The sequence below is a fragment of the Cebus imitator genome, unplaced genomic scaffold, assembly GCF_001604975.1.
Source record: "Cebus imitator isolate Cc_AM_T3 unplaced genomic scaffold, Cebus_imitator-1.0 Scaffold92, whole genome shotgun sequence".
Classification (NCBI taxonomy): Eukaryota; Metazoa; Chordata; class Mammalia; order Primates; family Cebidae; genus Cebus; species Cebus imitator.
Window position 1 is genome coordinate 2,557,327 of NW_016107407.1, and position 21,250 is coordinate 2,578,576.

At 35.2% G+C, this 21,250-nt stretch overlaps 1 protein-coding gene across 22 annotated transcripts in view; it reads left to right on the forward strand.

Annotated features, from left to right (window-relative positions):
• The window catches only part of PARD3 (par-3 family cell polarity regulator), a 709,408-nt gene that overhangs the window by 423,089 nt on the left and 265,069 nt on the right, over window positions 1-21,250 (forward strand). For 14 of the 22 annotated variants that reach the window (XM_017535365.2, XM_017535373.2, XM_037740918.1 and 11 more), the window contains 5 exons: window positions 8,462-8,587; window positions 9,756-10,138; window positions 14,294-14,433; window positions 16,928-17,056; window positions 19,405-19,443. In XM_017535365.2, coding sequence (XP_017390854.1) covers window positions 8,462-8,587; window positions 9,756-10,138; window positions 14,294-14,433; window positions 16,928-17,056; window positions 19,405-19,443 — 817 coding nt within the window. The remainder of the gene's footprint in view (window positions 1-8,461; window positions 8,588-9,755; window positions 10,139-14,293; window positions 14,434-16,927; window positions 17,057-19,404; window positions 19,444-21,250) is intronic. The other 8 variants (XM_017535377.2, XM_037740917.1, XM_017535369.2 and 5 more) reach the window with 1 other exon arrangement.

Below are 21,250 nucleotides of genomic sequence, written 5' to 3' on the forward strand. Positions count from 1 at the left end.
TGCCCAGTCTGGTCTCAAACTGCTGGGCTCAAGTGATCCGCCAGCCTTATTCTTCCAAAGTGCATGGATTACGGGCTCAAGCCACCTTGCCCAGCCTGAATCTTTTGTATAATGGACATTTCTCACTTATTTACATCTACCTTTATTCTTTTGTCTGTGGCACTTAAATTTGTTTCACATTATTTTTTCTTGTGAAAATAGTAATTGTATGTGGGTGTTTAAAGTTTTTTTTTTTTAATAGTAATTGTATGTGGGTGTTTAAAGTTTTTTTTTTTTATTATTAAGATCTAGTATCTACTAGTTACCATTTTCAGTGCCTTTGATATCTCAGATCAAAGATTGGCAAAATTTTTGTAAAGGGTCAGATAATCAGTATCTTAGGCATCATGGCCCAGAAAAATCTGCTGTTGTAGTATGAAAGCCACCATTGACAAGACAAAGCTTGATGAAGCTTCATTTATAAAAACAGATTGCTGGCTGAACTGGCTCATAGGCTGTAGTTGTCAGCACTTGCCCTAGAGAACCAAACAAATAAAAATGGCTGCCATTGTGAGTTTTACATTCTAGTATTTTTCATGTCTAAAACTCTTTCACCTCTGTTTTCTGTTCATATTTTTGGGGGACAAGAGCGTACAGGATTTTCATTTCCACTTACTGTTTGATAAGAAAGCCTCTTTTATTGTAACTACGTATTAATTTCCACCAGTGCATACCTCTGATTCTTAGGAAGGAGAAAAGTTGAAAAAAACCATACAAACCATACTCTCATTAGTAATATGTACTTACAGAACAATCCTCCTTAACATCTACTTGCCAGTCATAAGACTGAAGGAAAAATCTAAAGTTTCACGGTTAGAAAATCAGGCCCTGTGAAGATGGTGGTGGCAGGATGAGGGTGCTCTGGGTGTGGGGCTGGCTTTCTGCTACACTGATTCATTTTGGCAGATGGCTTATTTATTAATTTATTCTCAACTTACTTTTTACAGATTTGCCATCATTTGATTTGTCTAATTAACTTTGATTTTTATCCCAAATAATTTTTTTTCTTCCATTTATCTTCAGTGTAATCTTCAGAATATCAGGTGAAGGGTCAGCATCCTTTGGCAAAAGCTGCTTCAGTTTCTGTGTTAAAATTTGTTTTTATGACTTTTCCCCCTCTTTATTTATTTGCTTAGTTACATTATTGTCCATAAATTTTATCATCTAATCTGAACAAGGAAGTCACATCTCTAAAAGAATATTTTTTATTTTAAAAACTTACTCTGTTTTTTACTTTCTTTCTTTATATTTTTCGAGACAGGGTCTCACTCTGTCACCCAGGCTGGAGTACAGTGGTAGGATCTCCAGGCTCAAGCAATCCTCCCACCTCAGCCTCTCTGGTAGCTGGGACCACACAGGCACACACCACCATGCCCAGCTAACGTTTTGTATTTTTGGTAAAGTCAGGGTCTCTCCGTGTTGCCCAGACTGATCTCGAACTCCTGAGCTCAAGTGATCCACCCACCTCGGCCTTCCAAAGTGCTGGGATTACAGGGGTGAGCCATCACGCCTGGCCAGTAAGAGAATATTTTTAAGGTTTTGCGTTTTTGAGTTGAAATAAAAGTGACCCATTTGGAAAATATGTATTTCATATGTATTATTATTTATATTCTATTTAAACCTGAATATAGATTAATTGAATATGATTAAAATCTGTATTCAGATTATATATTCTAATTAATCTATATTCAGAAAATCACTGGAATATAAAAATTAGTTTTTTATATCCTGCATTCATGTCTTGAATAATTTCCCCTTCAAATATAAACTGATGTTTCTCTGTCTACAAGACTAGTAGGCAAACATCTTTGGATGGTTTTGAGACATATCATACTCGTCCATTTAATTAAGCAGAATCTGAGCTTTGCTGTCTCTTCAACTAAGATTTACACAGTTATATTGTCTGCTATACCCATTTGTTCATCTAAGATATACTTTACCATTTTTTTGCTTTTTTCTGTATCGAAAACATGATCTATTTTACCCCCAGATTTGGAGTTGGGAATTTTGTATTACCTCTGTGTGTCAGTCAGTGACTGACTGGACTTTGTGTTGTCATCTTTTTATTGGCAGGAGGATTGTCAGGACTAGCTAAGGATACCTGGCTCCATCTTTTCTCTGTAGTGTGGCCTTTGGCAAGGTGACCTCACTTGACCCTACTCCTTACATGTGAAGGATGGGAATCATGGCTTTTGTATGGTTTAAGTAAGAAAATATATGTAAATCATTTAGCAAGGTCCTTGACAGTGGCAGCTAATAAGAATGGTCAAATCCTGAGAAGAGTTTTTAAACTCCGTTTATCTTTATCATATGCCTTGAAATTCCCTCCAGTGCTTTGATATTCTGCTTGTCTAGGGTAGGTAGTCTACACAATCAGAGAAAGTGATCGTTTTCCTCTTATATCATGAATCTGAGAGAAAATTTACTAGTATAAAATTGAGAATCCCATACACATTTGTTTAGCTAATTGAGTACAAATGCTAATGAAGAATTACAGTCAACTCGAACTTCATGGCACTAGGTGAGAATAAATATGCTTTTGAACTTTGAGTACTCAATTTTAATATAATTACCTTTGAAAAAATGCAATTTGACTTTATTTGCCGAATCAATAGTCTTTTGTCTGAAAGTTTTCAATTGTGCTTTCTTATCTGCAGACTCTTACAGTAAAGAACTATAACATATGCATTGGTTTTAGAGAGAAAATCTGCAGTTTACACTTACATGAAATGAATCATGGTTCTTTAAATATAGCAGCGTGACATCTGCGATTTCTGCTCTAATCTAAGGGAACTCTCCATTTTTATTTACCTTTTTGGCCTGCTTTATCTCATTCATTGAGGTTTTTCTAAAAAAAAAAAAAAGTAAGATTTAAGGTTTTAACTTGGTGTTCCTTTAAACTTTCTCCTTTTGGCATTCATGCTTTCAGTGGTCATAGTTTCTGGGCTTATGTAGGTAGTTGCTATCCCCCCATGGGCTGTACTCAGGGAGGTGAGAGGTTCTTGTTGATGAAACCCTATTCTGCCCACTCATATTCTGCTTTCCCTACCATTGTGATGTTTATACTGTGTCAGCTTTTATTAAGATGAATTATAATCATTTCCATACAGCTGGGTAGCAGTTGTGGTAGTTTACATTAGCAACGCAAAACTCAGACTTACTCAGCCAATTTGGATGTCAATAAAACATTTGTTACTTATTTTCAGTTTTATCATTGGTTGTAATTTATAGTTAGAATTGAAAATGTTAACATGTGTGACTGCGTTTGTTTTAATTAAGTGTATAATTAGGCTAATGAACCTTGTAAAAATGTAGTGGTGCAATCCTTAATATAATCTAAGTAGTTAAATTTCTAATTATGCATCCAAAATCATGTACAAAGATGCAGCATTTCAATGGCTTGCTTTGTGCTACTGTAGCCTTCCTTGTCTTTTTTTTTTTTAAGAAACATTGTTAAAAAATGATGAAGTCTTGAAAGAAATATGTGTGTATTATACTTTTGTATTAGAAAAATTATTCAGAAGTGAGATTTTTATGCGATAGATGTAGTGTTTTCTCCTTTTTCATATTTTGAAGAAAATACAGGAAACTAGGAAAGGAATAAATTTGGGGATGTTTCATATCTATCAGGAAAAATCCACTTGCTTGAAAAGCATAAAGCCAAGTAGGGTTTAGCTTAGATTCCTAAGGAAGGTAGAGGAGGTTCTGTTTCACAGAACCTCCTGTAGTCATTTTTTTGGCAGGGGGTGGGTTGCGGACATAGTCTCGCTCTGTCACGCAGGCTGGAAGGCAGTGGCTCAGTCTTGACTTACTGCAACCTCCTTATGCTGGGTTCAAGTGATTCTCCTGCCTTAGCCTCCTAAGTAGCTGGGACTATAGACGCACGCCACCACACTCAGCTAATTTTTTAGAATAGATGGGGTTTCACTATATTAGCCAGGATGGTCTCGATATCCTGGCCTTGTGATCCACCTGCCTCTCAAAATGCTGGGATTACAGGCGTGAGCCACCATGCTCAGCCAGTCATTTCTTAAGTGTATACCACTCCACTAATAAGTGCCCAAGTCTTCTATGTTTTTTCTCTTAGCATAGCCAGCCTGGGGTTGTTCTGTTCCTGGAACAATTCCCCAAACAGAGCTTACTCCAATTCCTGCTTTCCTGACACCTACCTTTTTTATTTTTTGCAAAGTGGTTTCTTAGGATGGAACATGGGTGCCCCAATAAGGAATTCTGGTATTAGCTGCCAAGAAGGAAAACTCTTCTTTCTACTGCCGTACTGACATGCCAAAAATGTTTAAACTTCATTTGCTTTGATCACCTTCTCTAATAGAACTGCTGCAGCAGCCACACCCTAGGCAGTCAGTTCTTTATGACTTTGGAGCAAACTCTAATTTCTAGTTGAGTTTGCAAAATATATTCCTAAAATTTATTTTTAATTATATTATTTGATATAGCTTTAAGTTGAAAATGGGGGGTATGGAAATATATCTGTTTGTGAGCACACATTTTCCAGGAAAGTGTCTCCTCTTACTACTTTTGATTTCCTTCAGAGGTTCTTTTCATTCTCAGTCTAGCTGTTACCAGTTCAGTTTTCATGTGTGTGTGGTTTTTTTTTTTTTTTTTATAGTTCATCCCCATTCCTTTGTAATCATTTTCACCTAGTAGAGTAAATGAGATAATTTTGCAGATTGTACCACTTTCCTTTTAAATTAATCCATTCTTTTTGAGAGAATGATTCTAATAGTGTGGTTAACTACTTAGAAATCAGCAGGCTCCTAACTTCACCTTAATTCAGTCTGTTCCCTTGATTCCCTGATCACTTGCTGTGTCAGTCAGGGTGAAGTTTTTCTCTTCTGAGGTCTTCTTCCTCCGTCTTACTCCCAGCCCCCCATCAGGTCTCTAGTACTGAGTAAAAGGAATCCGAGATTGTTAATGACTTGTAACAGTGTTGGTTGCTAAAGCCTCATTTAATAAATTTCTATTATGTTTTCTGTAAATGTATAGTGTGTTTATTTATGATTTGTAGCATTTGTACTGTATGTTAGGATTACTGATGCATTTGGCTATAGATGAGGACTTATTTATAAAGACAATCATTCAAGAAAAGAAACATGGCGTACTTTTTTACTTTGGATTATTAGTCTAGAATGATTAACAGAAAAAAAACCGCATAGGTTTAAAACAGAAAAATTGAGATGAATATAAATCTATTCATCTGCTTATCTGAAAAAAAATATTGATGTTTGAATTAAAGAGCAGATTTCAGCCAGGCACAGTGGCTCAAGCCTGTAATCTTAATACTTTTGGAAGTGCAAGGCAGGAGGATTGCTTGAGTCCAGGAATTCGAGACCAGCCTGGGAACCTGACTCTACAAAACAAACAAACAAACAAACAAACAAACAAAACAAAGTAGCCAGGGATGGTGGCACACCTCTAATCCCAGCTACTCAGGAGGCTGAGGCAGGAGGACTGCTTGAGCCTAGGGGTTTGAGCTTGCAGTGAGCTGTGAGGGAGCTCATTATACCTCTAGCCTGGATGACAGAGCAAGGCTCAAAAAAATAAAAATAAAGATAAAGTAAGGATTTCTAAGTTATACTATTTTAAACTGTCATAAATACTGAGAGGATGTATCCAAGATAGCTTTATAAATTTAAATAAATGATCAGTGCTAATTAACTGCTAAGTAATTTCCATTAAAGACTATATAGAGATATATTTATATTTTTTTTTTCCTAAAAATGTTCTATGGGCTATTTTAGATTACACAAAATATTTCAGAATACATAAAAATGTACTGATTATTAGTCACTTTAGATTGTAGTAATGTTGTAGTCATATTGAGAAATTGCTTATGATTTCATCAATTAAAAACTCATTAACTGGAGTGAGTCTTGGTAGGGCATATTTTTATTACAAGGACTGAAAGCATACACATTCCAAAAGTATGCTTGGTTTATAGTGGTGGGTTTTAACTACAGCTGTGCCACCTCACATGTGGCCCTGTTATGGTTACCTGTGGGTGACTGAGACATCTTTTCCTTCAAGATTTTCTTTGAAAGTGAAGTGGTCAGATATCTTCCGCATGTTCTAGTGGTATCAATAACTGCGATTTAATTTGATTTCTTGTATTCGTCTTCCTCATTTATTGGAACCATAGGATATATCTTAACAATTCCTTTGATTCCTATGATAGAACACTTTGTTCAGTTGCAGACAGAAACAAACAGTAGGGAATCATAGGAAGATAAATTATGGACATGATCACATTTAAACAATAACTTAATTTTTGGTTTGGCATATTATGGAATCTCTTTCTCCCAAATATGAACTGAGCATTAAGTTGCTCCTGAAGGTAAATCAGTGTACTTTATTCTTACCTTTGATTTGAGATAATTTTATATCTTTAAATAGTTCTAATACATGACAGTAAGTAAGTAAATATTACCTACATAATATTGTTTTTACTGGTCACTAATATTTTTAGACTCTTACACTAGTAGGTGCTGATTCTCAACTGCTACAATTACAGTTCTTGCCAGTTGATAGGTTTGACTCGAGTAATGCTGCCTCCTTATATTTATTAATAAAAATTAGAATGAAATTAATGACCTTATAAATATTCATAAAGAATACCCACAAAATAACAAGTGAAATAGGACTTTTGCCTGAGTTTAATCCATTTCAATTTCATCCTATCTTTAGTAGAAAGGATCTGAACCTAAATTCTGTTCACTTGTGTTCTATTTTGCAAAAAGCTTTATAGAAATAGGAGGCTCGTTTACCTCAGTTAAACTCAATCATACCTTCCGTCAGTTGTCATTTATCAAGACCTTACTACCAGCTAAGTGCTTGAACTGCCGAATCTTATGTTCTCTGCTAGGAGCTTACAATGCACTAATAGAGCTAAGGTATGTATATAACAGAAGAATTTGACATATGTCCATGGAACAGATACAACAATTACTGGAAAAGTATAAAAGCAGCAGCTATCTATTTTGCTACATTTCTGGTGGAAAACATATACAGCTGACTGCAAGCTACAATTCTCTTGGGAATCATATAGACATTATTTGAAAATTAGGGTGTCTTCAATTTTAATTTATGCAGGATTCTCAATTTTAGTGTCTGTCTAGGCATTTTTGTCTATCAGAACTGTGAAAGAAAATACAAATTTTGGAAATGCAAAAAATAAGTTCTTATAAAAATATTAATATCGTGATACAAATTTATGCTAACCACGAAGTAATTAACAGCAATCAAGCCAGATGCACTGGCTCACACCTGTAATACCAGCACTTTGGGAGGCTGGGGTGGGTGGATTACCTGAGATCAGGAGTTCAAGAGCAGCCTGGCCAACATGGTGAAACCCTGTCTCTACTAAAAGTACAGAAAAATTAGCTGGGCATGGTGGTACATGCCTGTGATCCCAGCTACTCAGGAGGCTGAATGAGGAGAATCGCTTGAACACAGGAGGCAGAAGTTGCAGTAGCCAAGGTTATGCCATTGCTCTACAGCCTGGGCAACAAGAGGGAAACTCTGTCTTCAAACAAAATAAAATAAGAGTAAAAAAATAATAAATAACAACAATCAGAGCTAGATTAAGACCCCTGTTGCTTATACTGTGATTTAAAGAAGTATTTCCTATTTGTCCCAGTCTATATAGAATGTCCTGTCAGTTATGAGGTTGGTGTTCTAGAGCAAGTAGGGGGTCTCTCAAAGGTCAGTCACACTTTTCTTTCAACCTCAGTGAGTACATATATAGAAGAAATGGATGGTGATTGGCATTATTTGAACCTCTCACTGATGTGTTTCTGTTTAGTCATTTGTTTTTCCAAATGGGAATATTGACAATAAATGACTTGCTTTTGGGAGTCGTAACAGGTTTGAAATTCGCAATATTAAGCACTGTCAAATTCAAATGCAAAGCAGGAAAACTCTTTTATTTCTGAAATCTTTCCTATTATCATTCTAAAACCTTCAGTGTGATGAGGTTAGCTTTTCCTCATTACCTTCACTTTCATAGAAAGATGGGGGTTGCAGCCGTCTTTTAAGCTAGTGTACCAGCTGGCGTAAAACAGAAAATTGCCCAAGCCATTCACAAATACGTGCTTATCCATGCTCCCCACTGCAATACCCACTCAACCATTAGGCGGTCTCCGTTAGGGGCATTTGTAGATGTAGAGAGTGTTATAGCTTGTTCTCGAAACATAATACTGACGAGCCAGAAAATGATTTCTAACATTTATGGAAGGGATCCGTTTTTACATATCATTAAACTGTTGTGATTTTTGTCTGTTGTTTAAAAATGTATGAATAGTGATTTTAACGTGCTCCTTTGTAAATATACCAGCATTAAAGTGGTAGGGCAGTGTGCATGGTGGAGATGTCACGTGTGTAATCATTTGCATTCTTCATGTTCCAGAACCCTGGGGTTATTAGTAAAACGATTGGAGAAAGGTGGTAAAGCTGAACATGAAAATCTTTTTCATGAGAATGATTGCATTGTCAGGATTAATGATGGCGACCTTCGAAATAGAAGATTTGAACAGTAAGTGTGGGCTCGCAGCCCTTCTTTTCTTACGTGCGTTAGGCGTGGCAGAGTGCAGTCAGTTGACGTGCTTCAAACCACATGTCTGTGATCCCAGCCTGTATACTGGAGAGAAATATTTTCTGCCATTAGCTTTTAAAAATTTAATCATACTCACAGTAATTAATATCATTAGACTGTATTTCAAAACGTCCTCCGATGGATATACTCTTCTTAAATAGTATGGCCCCCATTTCGGCTTTCAATTCTGCTGGTTCCTCACCTTTTGGAAAATTGACAGTGTGCCCATTTTTATCACACTTTAACTCACACGTCTATCTTTGCTGCACACAGTTTCCCTAGATACAAATAAGCAGATAAAGCTCCTTTGCATCTCAATATTGGGTTGTATTCAGATATCCTTTGTCTTGATTCAGACCATTAGTCAATGAAAAACATAAAAGTTGGCCAGTTCTTATAAAACAAGGCAGGAACAAACAGAACTCTTAAGGACTTGAAGTGAAACGTGACCAGGGAACCAGCATGAGAAAGAGCCGCTTCCCAGGCTGGTTGTATGGTTGCACTGTGACCCACAGCTGTCAACATTTTGAATTATTAAGGTTGGATTGCTGTTCTTGAGATTTTTGCATATACCAACTTAATAAATAATTAATAGTTACTTTCTGTAGTCTTCTAAGTGTGTGTGTGTGTTTAAAAAAATTTAAATACACATCTAACCCAATCCAAGATTCTAAATACAATTATAAAGCTATGTCTTTCTTTGAAAACTTAAAAGGAAATATTTTGTAACGTCTATAAGTTGTATTAGACATATAGTCTATAAGTTGTAGAGAGAATGTTGCATTTGGTTTCTGTTATTGAAATTATAATACCTCTGTTGTACTTAAAACATGTTTAATGACTTACAGTTGAGAGAACAGAATTTTTTCTATAGTTGTAGATAATTTTCTTATTTTTATTGAGAGAAGGAGAAATTTGTATTTGAAGAAACAGCTATTTGGAGATCAGAGCTGCAAACTTGATTGATAAATGAGTTATTAGAATTTTGCTTTTCAGTTTCAACAGCCTGTCAGTTCCGATTGCTTAATTAGTATACTTAATTAAGCTCATAATATCTTCTAGTCTGCCAGTCTTAATTTGCTGATTTTCTGTTCTTTCTCAAACCCAGAGCACAACATATGTTTCGCCAAGCCATGCGTACACCCATCATTTGGTTCCATGTGGTTCCTGCAGCAAATAAAGAGCAGTACGAACAACTATCCCAAAGTGAGAAGAACAATTATTATTCAAGCCGCTTTAGCCCTGACAGCCAGTATATTGACAACAGGAGTGTGAACAGTGCAGGGCTTCACACGGTGCAGAGAGCACCCCGACTGAACCACCCGCCTGAGCAGATAGACTCTCACTCACGACTACCTCATAGCGCGCACCCCTCGGGAAAACCGCCATCCTCTCCGGCCCCAGCACCTCAGAATGTATTTAGTACGACTATAAGCAGTGGTTATAACACCAAAAAAATAGGCAAGAGGCTTAATATCCAGCTTAAGAAAGGTACGACCTATCTTGCTTTTGTTTTGTGGAATTTCTTTTCCTTCCTTAGTAGCAGCACACAGGAGTAGAAATGGAATTTATTTTAAAAGTCAGCCTACTAACCCAAAGCACCCTGAATTTTATCCCATTGTTTTGTGAAAGAACTGATACATATTTTTAAAGCTACTTACTTTTTAACATATTTAAAATTGTATTTCCTAGATGTCTTAGGTTTATTTTGCCATGTAGAAATTAAAATGTAAAAGTGCAGAGAATAAGACTTTAAAATATGTCTATGAGAAGAAGATAGCAGTTACTACTGCAGTCAGATTTTTGATTGGAATGAAAATGGTTTCAGGACATGGATATCAAATGCAAAGCAGTAGTCAGGATCTGACCATTTTGACTGCCTGCCCCACTTGCTGTCCAAATACAGCCCCCAAAGAGAACTTCAGAGGTCGTGCACGTCAGTCCGGTGTTTGCTATGGGGAGTGACCCATTTGTGTGAGGTTCATAGTAGGCTGCATAGAAGCCAGGCCATTGGTTCTTGTCTTTCGTTTTCTTGTATTACTGCGTTACTTCCCTTTCTTTTTCTTTTTTTTTTTTGAGACAGGGTCTTGCTTTGTTGCCCATGCTACATACAGTGCAGTGGCGCAGTCATAGCTCTGTAGTCCCCAACATCCTACATCAGTCTCCTAAGTGCTGGGTCTATAGGCGTGTGCCACCACATCTAATTTTAAAATTTTGTAGTGGTGGAGCCTTGCCATGTTGCTCCGGTTGATCTGGAACTCCTGGCCTCACGTAGTCTTTCTACCTCAGCCTCCCAAAGTGCTGGGATTGTGGGAGTAAGCCACCACACACAGCCCTGCTTCTCTTTCTTATGGTGATGTGAAAGTCATGATGGCGATTACTGATTCTTCATACATCTTCCATCAATTTATGTATTTTAGTACCCTTCCTGTATATAGTGGATCCCTGCATATAGAGAGCATGCTCTTGCAGTTTACCTCCTTCAGAGTTCAGTGCAAACTATTGGACTTGACTTTATGATTTTCACCCAGTGTTTCCAGGTACCAAGATACAGGTTTACTGTTCATGATCCATTTTAGCTGAGCATTTTCATATATTTTTAAATCATGTCTTTCAAAATGGTATTATTATAAAGAATATATATCTTTTATGGGCTCAACCAACAACTCTTACAGTTAAATGGAAATGATTTCAAGAGGGGTTCATTATTTCCTCAGGTCACATGGCTGTGGGCCACAGATTCTTCCTGGAATGTTTTCCATATCCGGATATTCAGACCATTCTTCTTTCCATGTGGGGTAGTGTTTACAAGGTTGTAAACTCTGAGACTGCGTTCTCCTTTCTAAATTGTATTCTTTCGTTGAACTTTATGTGAACCACAAGTTTCTTGTTTCTGGTTACCGGCTTTTAAGCTCTAAATACTTGGTTGACATGATCAGGAGTTGACAGCTTGCCTCCTTGCAAACACAGAGGCATATCAACAGAAACCCCTTTAGCTCTGTCAATTCCTAAATGAGAGAAATATCACATCCTCTTTCCTGCTTTTGCTCTACTTAAATCACAGGCCCTTGTTTTTAACCAAAAACATGTCAAGAACCATAAATAGAGTTGTATAAAAATTAAAATTCTGTGTGAGATCTCTCAATAAAAGTACAATATTTTGCTTCACCATTGTCATAAAGATATTGGTTCATAAGTATCTTTTACTTTTTATACTGATACAGCAATATTCATTTAGTTAATTACAGTTCTTCAAAAATTAGGATATTTGACAAATTATGATATAACATGGACTCTTCAAATGAGGTGATTTGACATTAAAAATACCATTGTTTTGAATACAGATAATATTTTAATAGCATTTAATGAAAAATATGATTGTATTCACACAAGCTAATTTAGAAAGACTATGCTTAATCACTGGAAGTACAAACAATGGTTTTAAGTGTTAGAGTCCCATAGATCTATCTTGATTTTAATTTACCAACTGCGAGAATGTATGACAAAAAGCACATGCCGCCAATACTTACAAATATTTTATACAAAAATTATGTTTGCTACAAATGTGAAGAAGAATGCTGATTACCTTTGATTAGGACTAAATACATATATTTTAATAATAATGATTGTAGGAGAATTGAACAGGCTTTTCTTGTAGTTAGCAGATATTTTTTATCAGTTATTATTGCATTTCTCAGTGAAGTACATTAAAAACAGGGTGTGTCAGTATTAAACTTCAGATTGAGTTCAAAGTGAGCTAATGGGCTTTGAGTGGCAGCAGTTCTTCAAAAACTGGGATCAACTCTTAGTAAACAAAAGATGCCAGTATAATGATTCTTTGGTCTAATTTTGCAGCTATATTATATAACATGACAATAGACTAGCCCCAGTATACTTGCTTCCATAATTATGATTTGTTAATATTTATTGCCTTTTTGGCATTCTCAAATACCCTGCTCTTCTGTAGAAATTATTTTTTTAATAAAGTCAGAGGAGAAGGTCAGTAATCTGTTTCAGTCAGTTCAAAATGTTTTGTTGGCTTTGTTAAATGAAATTGATATCTACTTATCTTTCCTTGAAAGGTCATTGCCTGAACTTTTAGCTTACATATTTAGGGGTTATTGCTGATATTTTAATAGTATTGAGGTTCCTATAACAGCATTCATAGTTCATAGAAATTACTATTGCAAAAGGAGAATAATTTAGAATTCTTTCTTAATAAATGTTATTGCAAGTCGTTAGTTTTGTGAAAGCAGAGATATATAGAAAAGTCTCCGCTGAACATTAGAAACATTTCATATGAACAACGTGCCATTCAGGTCTTCAGCATGGAAGACGTCAGAAATTAACAGTCCAGGCACCCTAAAGTGACTTCAGACTAGAAGTAAATGGATGCCTTGTTTGATGTTGAGAGTATTGATTGTAGTTTTTGCTACAGGAATAATTTTGGAGTTTTTTCCTGTATTTCTTCTTTAATGTTTCTTTAATCTACATTTTTATTTACCCATTTTTTGTTCACTTTTATACTTTTCATTACAGTTTTATTCTGAGTGCTGTATCAGATTAATGTGCTCTTTTCAAGATTTTTCACCTTCACAGATCTCTTTATTCTTCCCATAATGAGCAAGTATTTGCCTTAACATTAGTTTAACTGAAATGGAAACTAATATCTTAAGAAGTAACTTTTTAAAAAAGCTTAGGTAGAAATCATTATTAGAAGTATTCTAAAAATTTTGTGATTCATTAGAAATGTCTCATTATCTTCACAGTTTTCCTGGGCACACTTTGGCTTACTGCATGTTGATTCTAGTGACATACAAACCCTTTTCTGCATTGTATTGAGCGTATAAGGCTGCCTTGTCAATAAAGCTGCCAAAGAAATGAGAATTTAAATTCTGTGACTTAGCAGAGTAATTTATAAATGCATCGTTCATTTAGTACCTGTAAACATAATATGATGATCCCCAGATTTGATAGTCATGATCTGAGATGTATTCTTCACTGAGTAACTTGCCTTTTTTGGGAGTGGTGGGTTGAGAAGGAAATATATCTCGTAAGATTTAGGTGAATTAGAAGTGAACTAGGCAAAGATAATATGGTTCATGGTTTATCCTCTTAGTAAATTGCTTTGAATAATTATGATTTTGGGGGAGGTTTCATTACCTGTATCTAGAGAGATTGTTCATTTCACTATTCTTTTCCATCTCCCTGGACATTTTTGTCTCCCTTGCTTGTACCTCTTACCCTTAAAATTTGGAAGTCATTATTGCACAGTAATGTTTGAGTTTTGAGGTACTGTGGATCTTAACCGAAGTTTTTTTCTTTCTTCATGTAGTGAATTTCCCATTCAAAGATTATATTGATTTAAAAACCTTTAGCAGTCATATTTATATATTAACTTCCATCTGTCTTTGAGAAGATTGCTGCTTCTTCTTAGATTAATAACTGTTGATATGTAAACCATTTAAACCTTCCACAGTGTAGTCTATTTTGAAAAATTTATCACAACTTTTAAAGTGTTAGATGAAATGTGGACCACTGTGAAAGCTGCAAAATGTCAAGTTGAGGTAGAGTCTACTAGTGCAATACACCTGTAAAATTCAAGGTATAGCATTTTATTTACTTTTCTCCCCGTCACATACTTAGGTACAGAAGGTTTGGGATTCAGCATCACTTCTAGAGACGTAACGATTGGTGGCTCAGCTCCAATCTATGTGAAAAACATCCTCCCCCGGGGGGCGGCCATTCAGGATGGCCGACTTAAGGCAGGAGACAGACTTATAGAGGTAAGTGACACCCCCAAGCAACATGTTCCCTAATTCCTGAAATGTTCCATTTCCAGGAGCCAACTTTTAAAAACATTTTCATAAAATATAAAATTAAATTATATACATTTTAGTGGAAGTATACGTCATTGAATGTTGTGTTTCTGTTTTATGTTTACATTTTCCATGTTACCTTTTTTACATATTTTTAATTGTTAAAATTTTTTGTGGAGTCTCACTGTGTTGCCCCAGCTGGTCTTGAATTGCTGGCCTCAAGTGATCCTTCTGCCTCCCAGTGTGCTGGGATTACAGGTGCGGGCCATTGTGCCCAACCCCATTTTCCACCTTATTTGATGAGAAATTATCTTTCCATTTAGTTTTTTTTTTTAGTGAGATAGAGTCTCACTCTGTTGCCCGGGCTGGAGTGCAGTGGCAGGATCTCGGCTCACTGCAGCTGTCACCTTCTGGGTTCAAGTGATTCTCCTGCCTCAGCCTCCCTGGTAGCTGAGACTATAGGTGTGCCCCACGACATCCAGCTAATTTTTTGTATTTTTCATAGAGACAGGGTTTCACTGCTAGGCTGGCCTCGAACTCCTGACCTCAAGTGATCCACCTACCTTGGCTTTCCAGAATGCTGGGATTCTAGACGTGAGCGACCGTGCCCAGCCCCATTTAGTTTAGTTATAAATTTTTAGTTACTCAGACATTTAGTTTATTAGGTAACATTCTGTCCTATAAAATGTCTATAAGGTTACATTTCTAGATGGCTTTATATTTATGTCTGGCAATATGGAAATGTTATCCACTTTGTATTCAGAACAGAGACAGATGAAATAAATGAAAGCGTGTGTCTGGATAAGAGGAGCAAGGCAATCTTGAAGTGGCAGCACGGGGAATGAATTGAGATGTAAGAGTCAAATGTCAGGAAAGAAAAGAAAAATCGTTTTTAAATTTTTTTTCTGTCTTCTGAGTTTGGGTTCATTGGTATTTGAAGCTGCCTTAGAAATACATAAACCTACATAATTTGTGTTTGTGTGATGATTTGCACATAAAGGAGAAAAGGAATATTGAAAAATATATTTTTAGCCATTTTTCTTTATATTTTTTTCTGAGAAAATATAGTCTGTATTTTTATTAGCAGATATTGTTTCCTAATTAACTAGTATTCAAATACTAATACTAAGGTAAACTTTTACTGCATTATTCTTTTTTCTTATAGCTTTGTATGTGGTTTCTGTCTCTTCAGATTGAGTTCTAAAGAATTTTTGTAAAGTAGGGGAGGATAGGGGTAATTTCCATATTTTTTTCCATCTACATTTTGGACCTAGATTCTTTAAATTGTATTCCCACTGTTTTGGTCTTGTGCATGTGACAACATATTTTAAATGTCACTGTTAGAAGCTAAATAACAGATGTTTGAGTACAAATTATGTTTAGGGTCCTGCTTCCTGAAAAGGGTGCTTGTCCTTGGGGTATCAATTGAGTGGTACATTAGCCCACGTCTGCAGTTGTAGCTTGTTTTATTTGTAAGAGTCTCTGCTGGGACTTGAATTCCGTCCTCCTGTCTGCAATTCCTTAATAGTAGTTCCTTAAGCTGTACGAGGTTGACTTTTTTCGAAGGTGAAATGTTCCAAAACATATTTTAACTACAGGAAAATTTTGATACTGCTGTTTAAATTATAAACTTATTTGCCTTGGACAAAAAGTCATTTTTGTCTAAAAAGGAAAATGTGGAATACCTTTAAAGGAAACATATGCTCGTATTTCTGTGGAATATATAGTGCTTTTGATAATGATACTGGGAGATACAGGATTCCCTAAGAATAAGTTGTTTCAACTTTTTTTCCCTGTTTTGAAGTCTCTCATAACATTGAAAAAGTTTCAGGTGAGATATTGCTTCCCTGCTAAAAATATTATTATTTTGTAGTAGTGTTTCTTTAATGTTTACCTTTAGAGGTAAAACGTTTTCTTTATATTTCTTTATATTTGTCAGTAAAACTTCATTGGAAGTGAAAATACTATACCAAAATATTTTTGATGTGTTTTTATTACCCTTTATAAGAGCAACACCTATTTTGGTATAAGAAATCCTATGATGCACAAGGCCATCAAAGTATCTCAATTCTAAGCCAGTAAGTTTTGTGTTAACTTGACATTTGTGAAATATTTATTACTTGTTACTTGTCAGTGCCCTGATGATGGTCACTTTGGGTTTAATGATGAACACTGAAAGACTGACCACTTCCTCTCTTCTAAATATCTGGTCCTAGTTTCTTTATTAGCCAGAAAACCTCAGTGGTTCCCAGATCATGGCAGAACTGTACATGAAATGAGTTATGTTCCGTAGCAGATGCGGCCAGTCTGAGAGAGAGAGGATGTGTGTGTCTCTCTCTCTCTGTGTGTGTGTGTGTGTGTGTGTGTGTGTGTGTGTGTGTGTGTGTGTGTGTGTGTGTTTCTGTTACTTGTTTGCACAGGATTACAGCTGAAAACTTTTTTTTGTTTTGTTTTGTTTTAGGTAAATGGAGTAGATTTAGCGGGCAAATCCCAAGAGGAAGTTGTTTCCCTGTTGAGAAACACCAAGATGGAAGGAACTGTGAGCCTTCTGGTCTTTCGCCAGGAAGACGCCTTCCACCCAAGGGAACTGGTGCGTAAATTTAGAGTAGATGAAAGATTTCTGATGTGCAGCAGCCAGGGGTCTGGAGTAGTTACCTGATGGCAAATGTTTATTGAGACATTTTCCAAGGAGTTTCTGTATCTTATATTTCTTTCAGCCCTCACTGAATACAAACATTCTTTTCTCTAATACTACCTTAGTTTCAGAAATGGATATCCACAGTAATGAATGGAGGGGTATTTAAGCATCAGACCGTAGGGATATTTTCGAGGGCATCAAATGCTCATCACTGTACACCCTCAGATGGACTGACTGAGTACAGAGACGCTGATTATTTCAGAACTGTCACTCCACAGACTGTCGCTGAAAGCTTGCCATCTTCCACACTGCATATGACAAATTTTCATATTTCACATTTTCATAGTTCACTAAGCCAAATAGATGCTTGCTTGCTTACTGTTAAGTAATACCTTTTAAAAAAATTATTATAAAAAATAAAAAGATCTAAGTGGCAAAAAGCCTCATGGCTATTAATTACAAATATAGGTCATATTATTCAGGAATACATAAGGAAATGCAAAGGCATTTATAACCTTTGCAACCTATCTCCTTCACTTTTCATGCATACATTAATACATCTGAGCATTTACATGATATTGGTGTGAATGAAATAATTGTCTTAAATTTACATAGTTCTGAATGTTTTTCTGCAAAAGTGCTAGGTTTCACTGCTATATAAAAATGACATAATTGAAGGAGTTGCCTTTGTCTTTTGATGTGATAAGGAAATTGTTTTATTTCAAGTACAAGGGATATTTTAAATATTGCAAAAACAGATTCTACTTGGATCATTTTGAAATATATTCTTTTCAGCTAGCTTTTTGCTCTAAACAAAAATGAATTTGTATAATCTAGAGTGACAAGGTTTTAGGAACGAGGTTTCCAAATTTGTCATATAGTCCTAATTCTCTTAAGTTGTGTCTTCAGGTATCGATGTGTTATGATAAAATTTATATTTTATTATAAATAAAGTAAATATTTTTATTCTCTATATAAACTATGTATTTCTGTAAATATTAATTATAAAGGAAAATAAATTTTAGTCACGAATATCTCATCCCCTGCTTATACACAGGTCTTAAAACTTAATGTGGATTTTGTGGAAATTTCAGACTGTGTTAGGGTTGAAAAGTGAACACTTTTGTTTTAAGTCGATTTTGAATAAATTATGAAAACTTCTTTATATTTAAAAATGTTTAATGCATTATTTCTCAATTTAAATTCAGTTTTTCGTTCTCCCCCCACTGTTATCCAATTTTGTGCTTAAAATGCCACCTGATCCTAAATCTGGAGATGTCTCTATTAAATTGTAAATGAGCACTTAAAAAAAAAAAAACAGCTAGCTTTCCATGTGATTTGCTGAAGCTTTAATTCTTCCTTAGTGTCTCGGAGTGCACTAGTTAGCATTATTAGATTGCCAAAGCCTAGACACTGCTCTTAAGCAGTCTTTTGCAGAGTTAGTGCCAATATATAGCCAGCTTAAGGTTATTCAGGTTCTTCTTGTCCAATTTTTATCTTCCAGGCTTCTGTTTTTCCCTTCTGCTACCTACTTTTTTTTTCTTGGTTATGTAATTTATTGCTTGTGAGCTTTTCATTAAGGAGTACGCCAGTAGGCCGTCAGTCTATTATGCATGTTGCAGCTGCTTTTTGAAAATTTAAAAGAATAAGATCCTGAAAACTTAAAGGGAGGGGGCATTTAAAAATAATCTTTGAATCCAATAGACATAACTACTTGCCTCTGTTTGGGGTGTCTATGTTTAAATTCTGTGTGTCTAAATCTAAATATTTTTATCAATCTGTGCCTTTTTAAAATAAATCATCCTTGTAAATTCCTAGATAATTAAGGCAAGTCTACATTATATGAAAAAAAATCACATTTATTCTCTGTGCAACATTTTAAAGTATAATGCTGTGGTTCAGACTGTGGTTCAAACTGTTATTATCTGGTCTAGCTACCAAATGATTCTAGACCTTAAAACTTTGATTTGATTGGGAAATTTTAAAAGCAAAATTAGAAACAGTGCCATGATTAGGAAAGCGGTTTGGTGAGACTTGTTTTTCTCCAAATAATAAATTCATGATGTACTGTGAATGAGCAAGTAAAAATGTATATCTAAAAAAATTTCTTAGAACACACATAAACACACACATCAGCAAAAGGTCGGAAGACAGAGTATTACATCAGCCATCATATAATTACCCTTTATATATTTTGTGGATTTTAAGAATCAACAAAATTTTCTTTAAATCATTGTATCCCTGTGTGTTGAAGATGGCTTTGGTCAGTCTGTATTTATGTTTTTCTTCAATTCTTCTAGAATGCAGAGCCAAGCCAGATGCAGATTCCAAAAGAAACGGTAAGAGCTTTGTCTTTTGAAGGATGCACAGATGTTGGAAAGAAACACTGAACTAACTTCTTACTAATTTAATATGAAGTTACTTGTCCTGCCTTTTCCTGGCTTGTGATAGTTAATACATGGGTTTTTTAAATGCCAAAGTGGTCTTATTTTAAGCTGACTTATTGTTACCACCCCAAGTGGAGTATACTTTGGATTTTTTTTTTTGGTCAGACAGACACAAAAAAGAGAGAAACATTAGAGTAATTTCCTATTCACTTGCATAATAAGGTCCAAAGCTTAGTTGTTTGACATATTTGCAAAATATTTAATGAGTGTTGAAATGCTAAATTATAAGTGGCCATAAAATGCAAAGAAAAGTTAAACTTGATTCAGTCATGGAAAAAAAGGGAGGGCTAAGAGAATAAAATAAAAAAGTATACATAGGAAAATTAAAGGGATGTGTATTAGGCTAAGCATAGTTGTTAGAGTAACTGTAAAAGGGAGAATTTCTTTTAATAAAAGTTAAGGAATCACAGCTCACGTTGAAATGCAAACATAGTTGCATCCTGTTTAGAAGACAAGTCCTGAGACAGACGGGGGATAAAAGAGTAAGCTTAGTTCCAGCAGGCAGAACTAACACAATAAAAGGAAGGATCACTCTATCACGCTACATGGGAGTAAAAAGGGCATTTTATATTGACATGATAGAAGTTTTAACAACCAGGATCTTTTTTCTTTTTCACGTCAAACGACATAGCACAAAAACATTCATTCTCAAACTGTTGTAAATAGAAAATATAGCAAAGTCATATCCATAGTAGGTAATATCAGTGTGTTCCCTTCCAAAAATTGTTACATTGTTGACTAAAAAAGTAAGAATATAAATAAATAACATAATAAACAGGTTTTATTTTCTGTACAGCTTTATAAACAGATAACTTTGAACTAATAAACAAAATGTTGTTTTTCAAATATTCCTTCTTTTTTTGTCTAGTATTTCACAACTCACTGCAGTCTTGACCTCCTGAGCTCAAGTGATCCTCCTAAATATTCCACAATTCTAAAAACAAATGACAAATTACATCTTGAGGGAAAAATCAGTAAACAGCCTAGAGAATATTCCACATTAATAAGTATGTGTTGTAGACAATTCCTAGCTTTAATTTGTGGTTTATGAAACAAATAGGGCCATTATATCTCATCAAAATCACATTGATATTTGTGTGTAGGGGGTAGATTAAGCAAGGGGAAATTGGACAAATTGATTCTAAATAATAAAATGGGGTACAATAGCAATTTATACTATTCTTTGAAAAGACAGTAATTATGGCAAAGTATAATGTAAAGCTACAATACCTAAAACAGCATGGCATTGCTACAGGGGTAAACAAATAGATCATTGAAACAGATTAGGGGTTATAGAAACAGACATGATATGTATAAGTATGTGCATATATGTTAAAGATGGCACTTCAGATAAGTAACTTTAAAAGGATAATTTATTTAGTGTTTATAACAATTGCCCATTCACCTAGAAAAGTTAGCTTTTTCTCACCATATATCAAAATAGATGGAAAATATCTGTAAAAGAAAATAGATCCACTAAGTCATTTACACACACACACACACACACACACACACGCACACACCCCTTTTGTATCTGTACCATGACATTGTTATAGGATAATTGCAAAAGGAGGAAGTATTTGCAATGTGGTCTTTGGGGGAAGAGCTATTCCTTTATGGTTTAGGATAAATATCATAGAACATTTTGGAAAACACAGTGACTTTGCACACAAGCTAATCTATTAATGTCTAAGAAAAT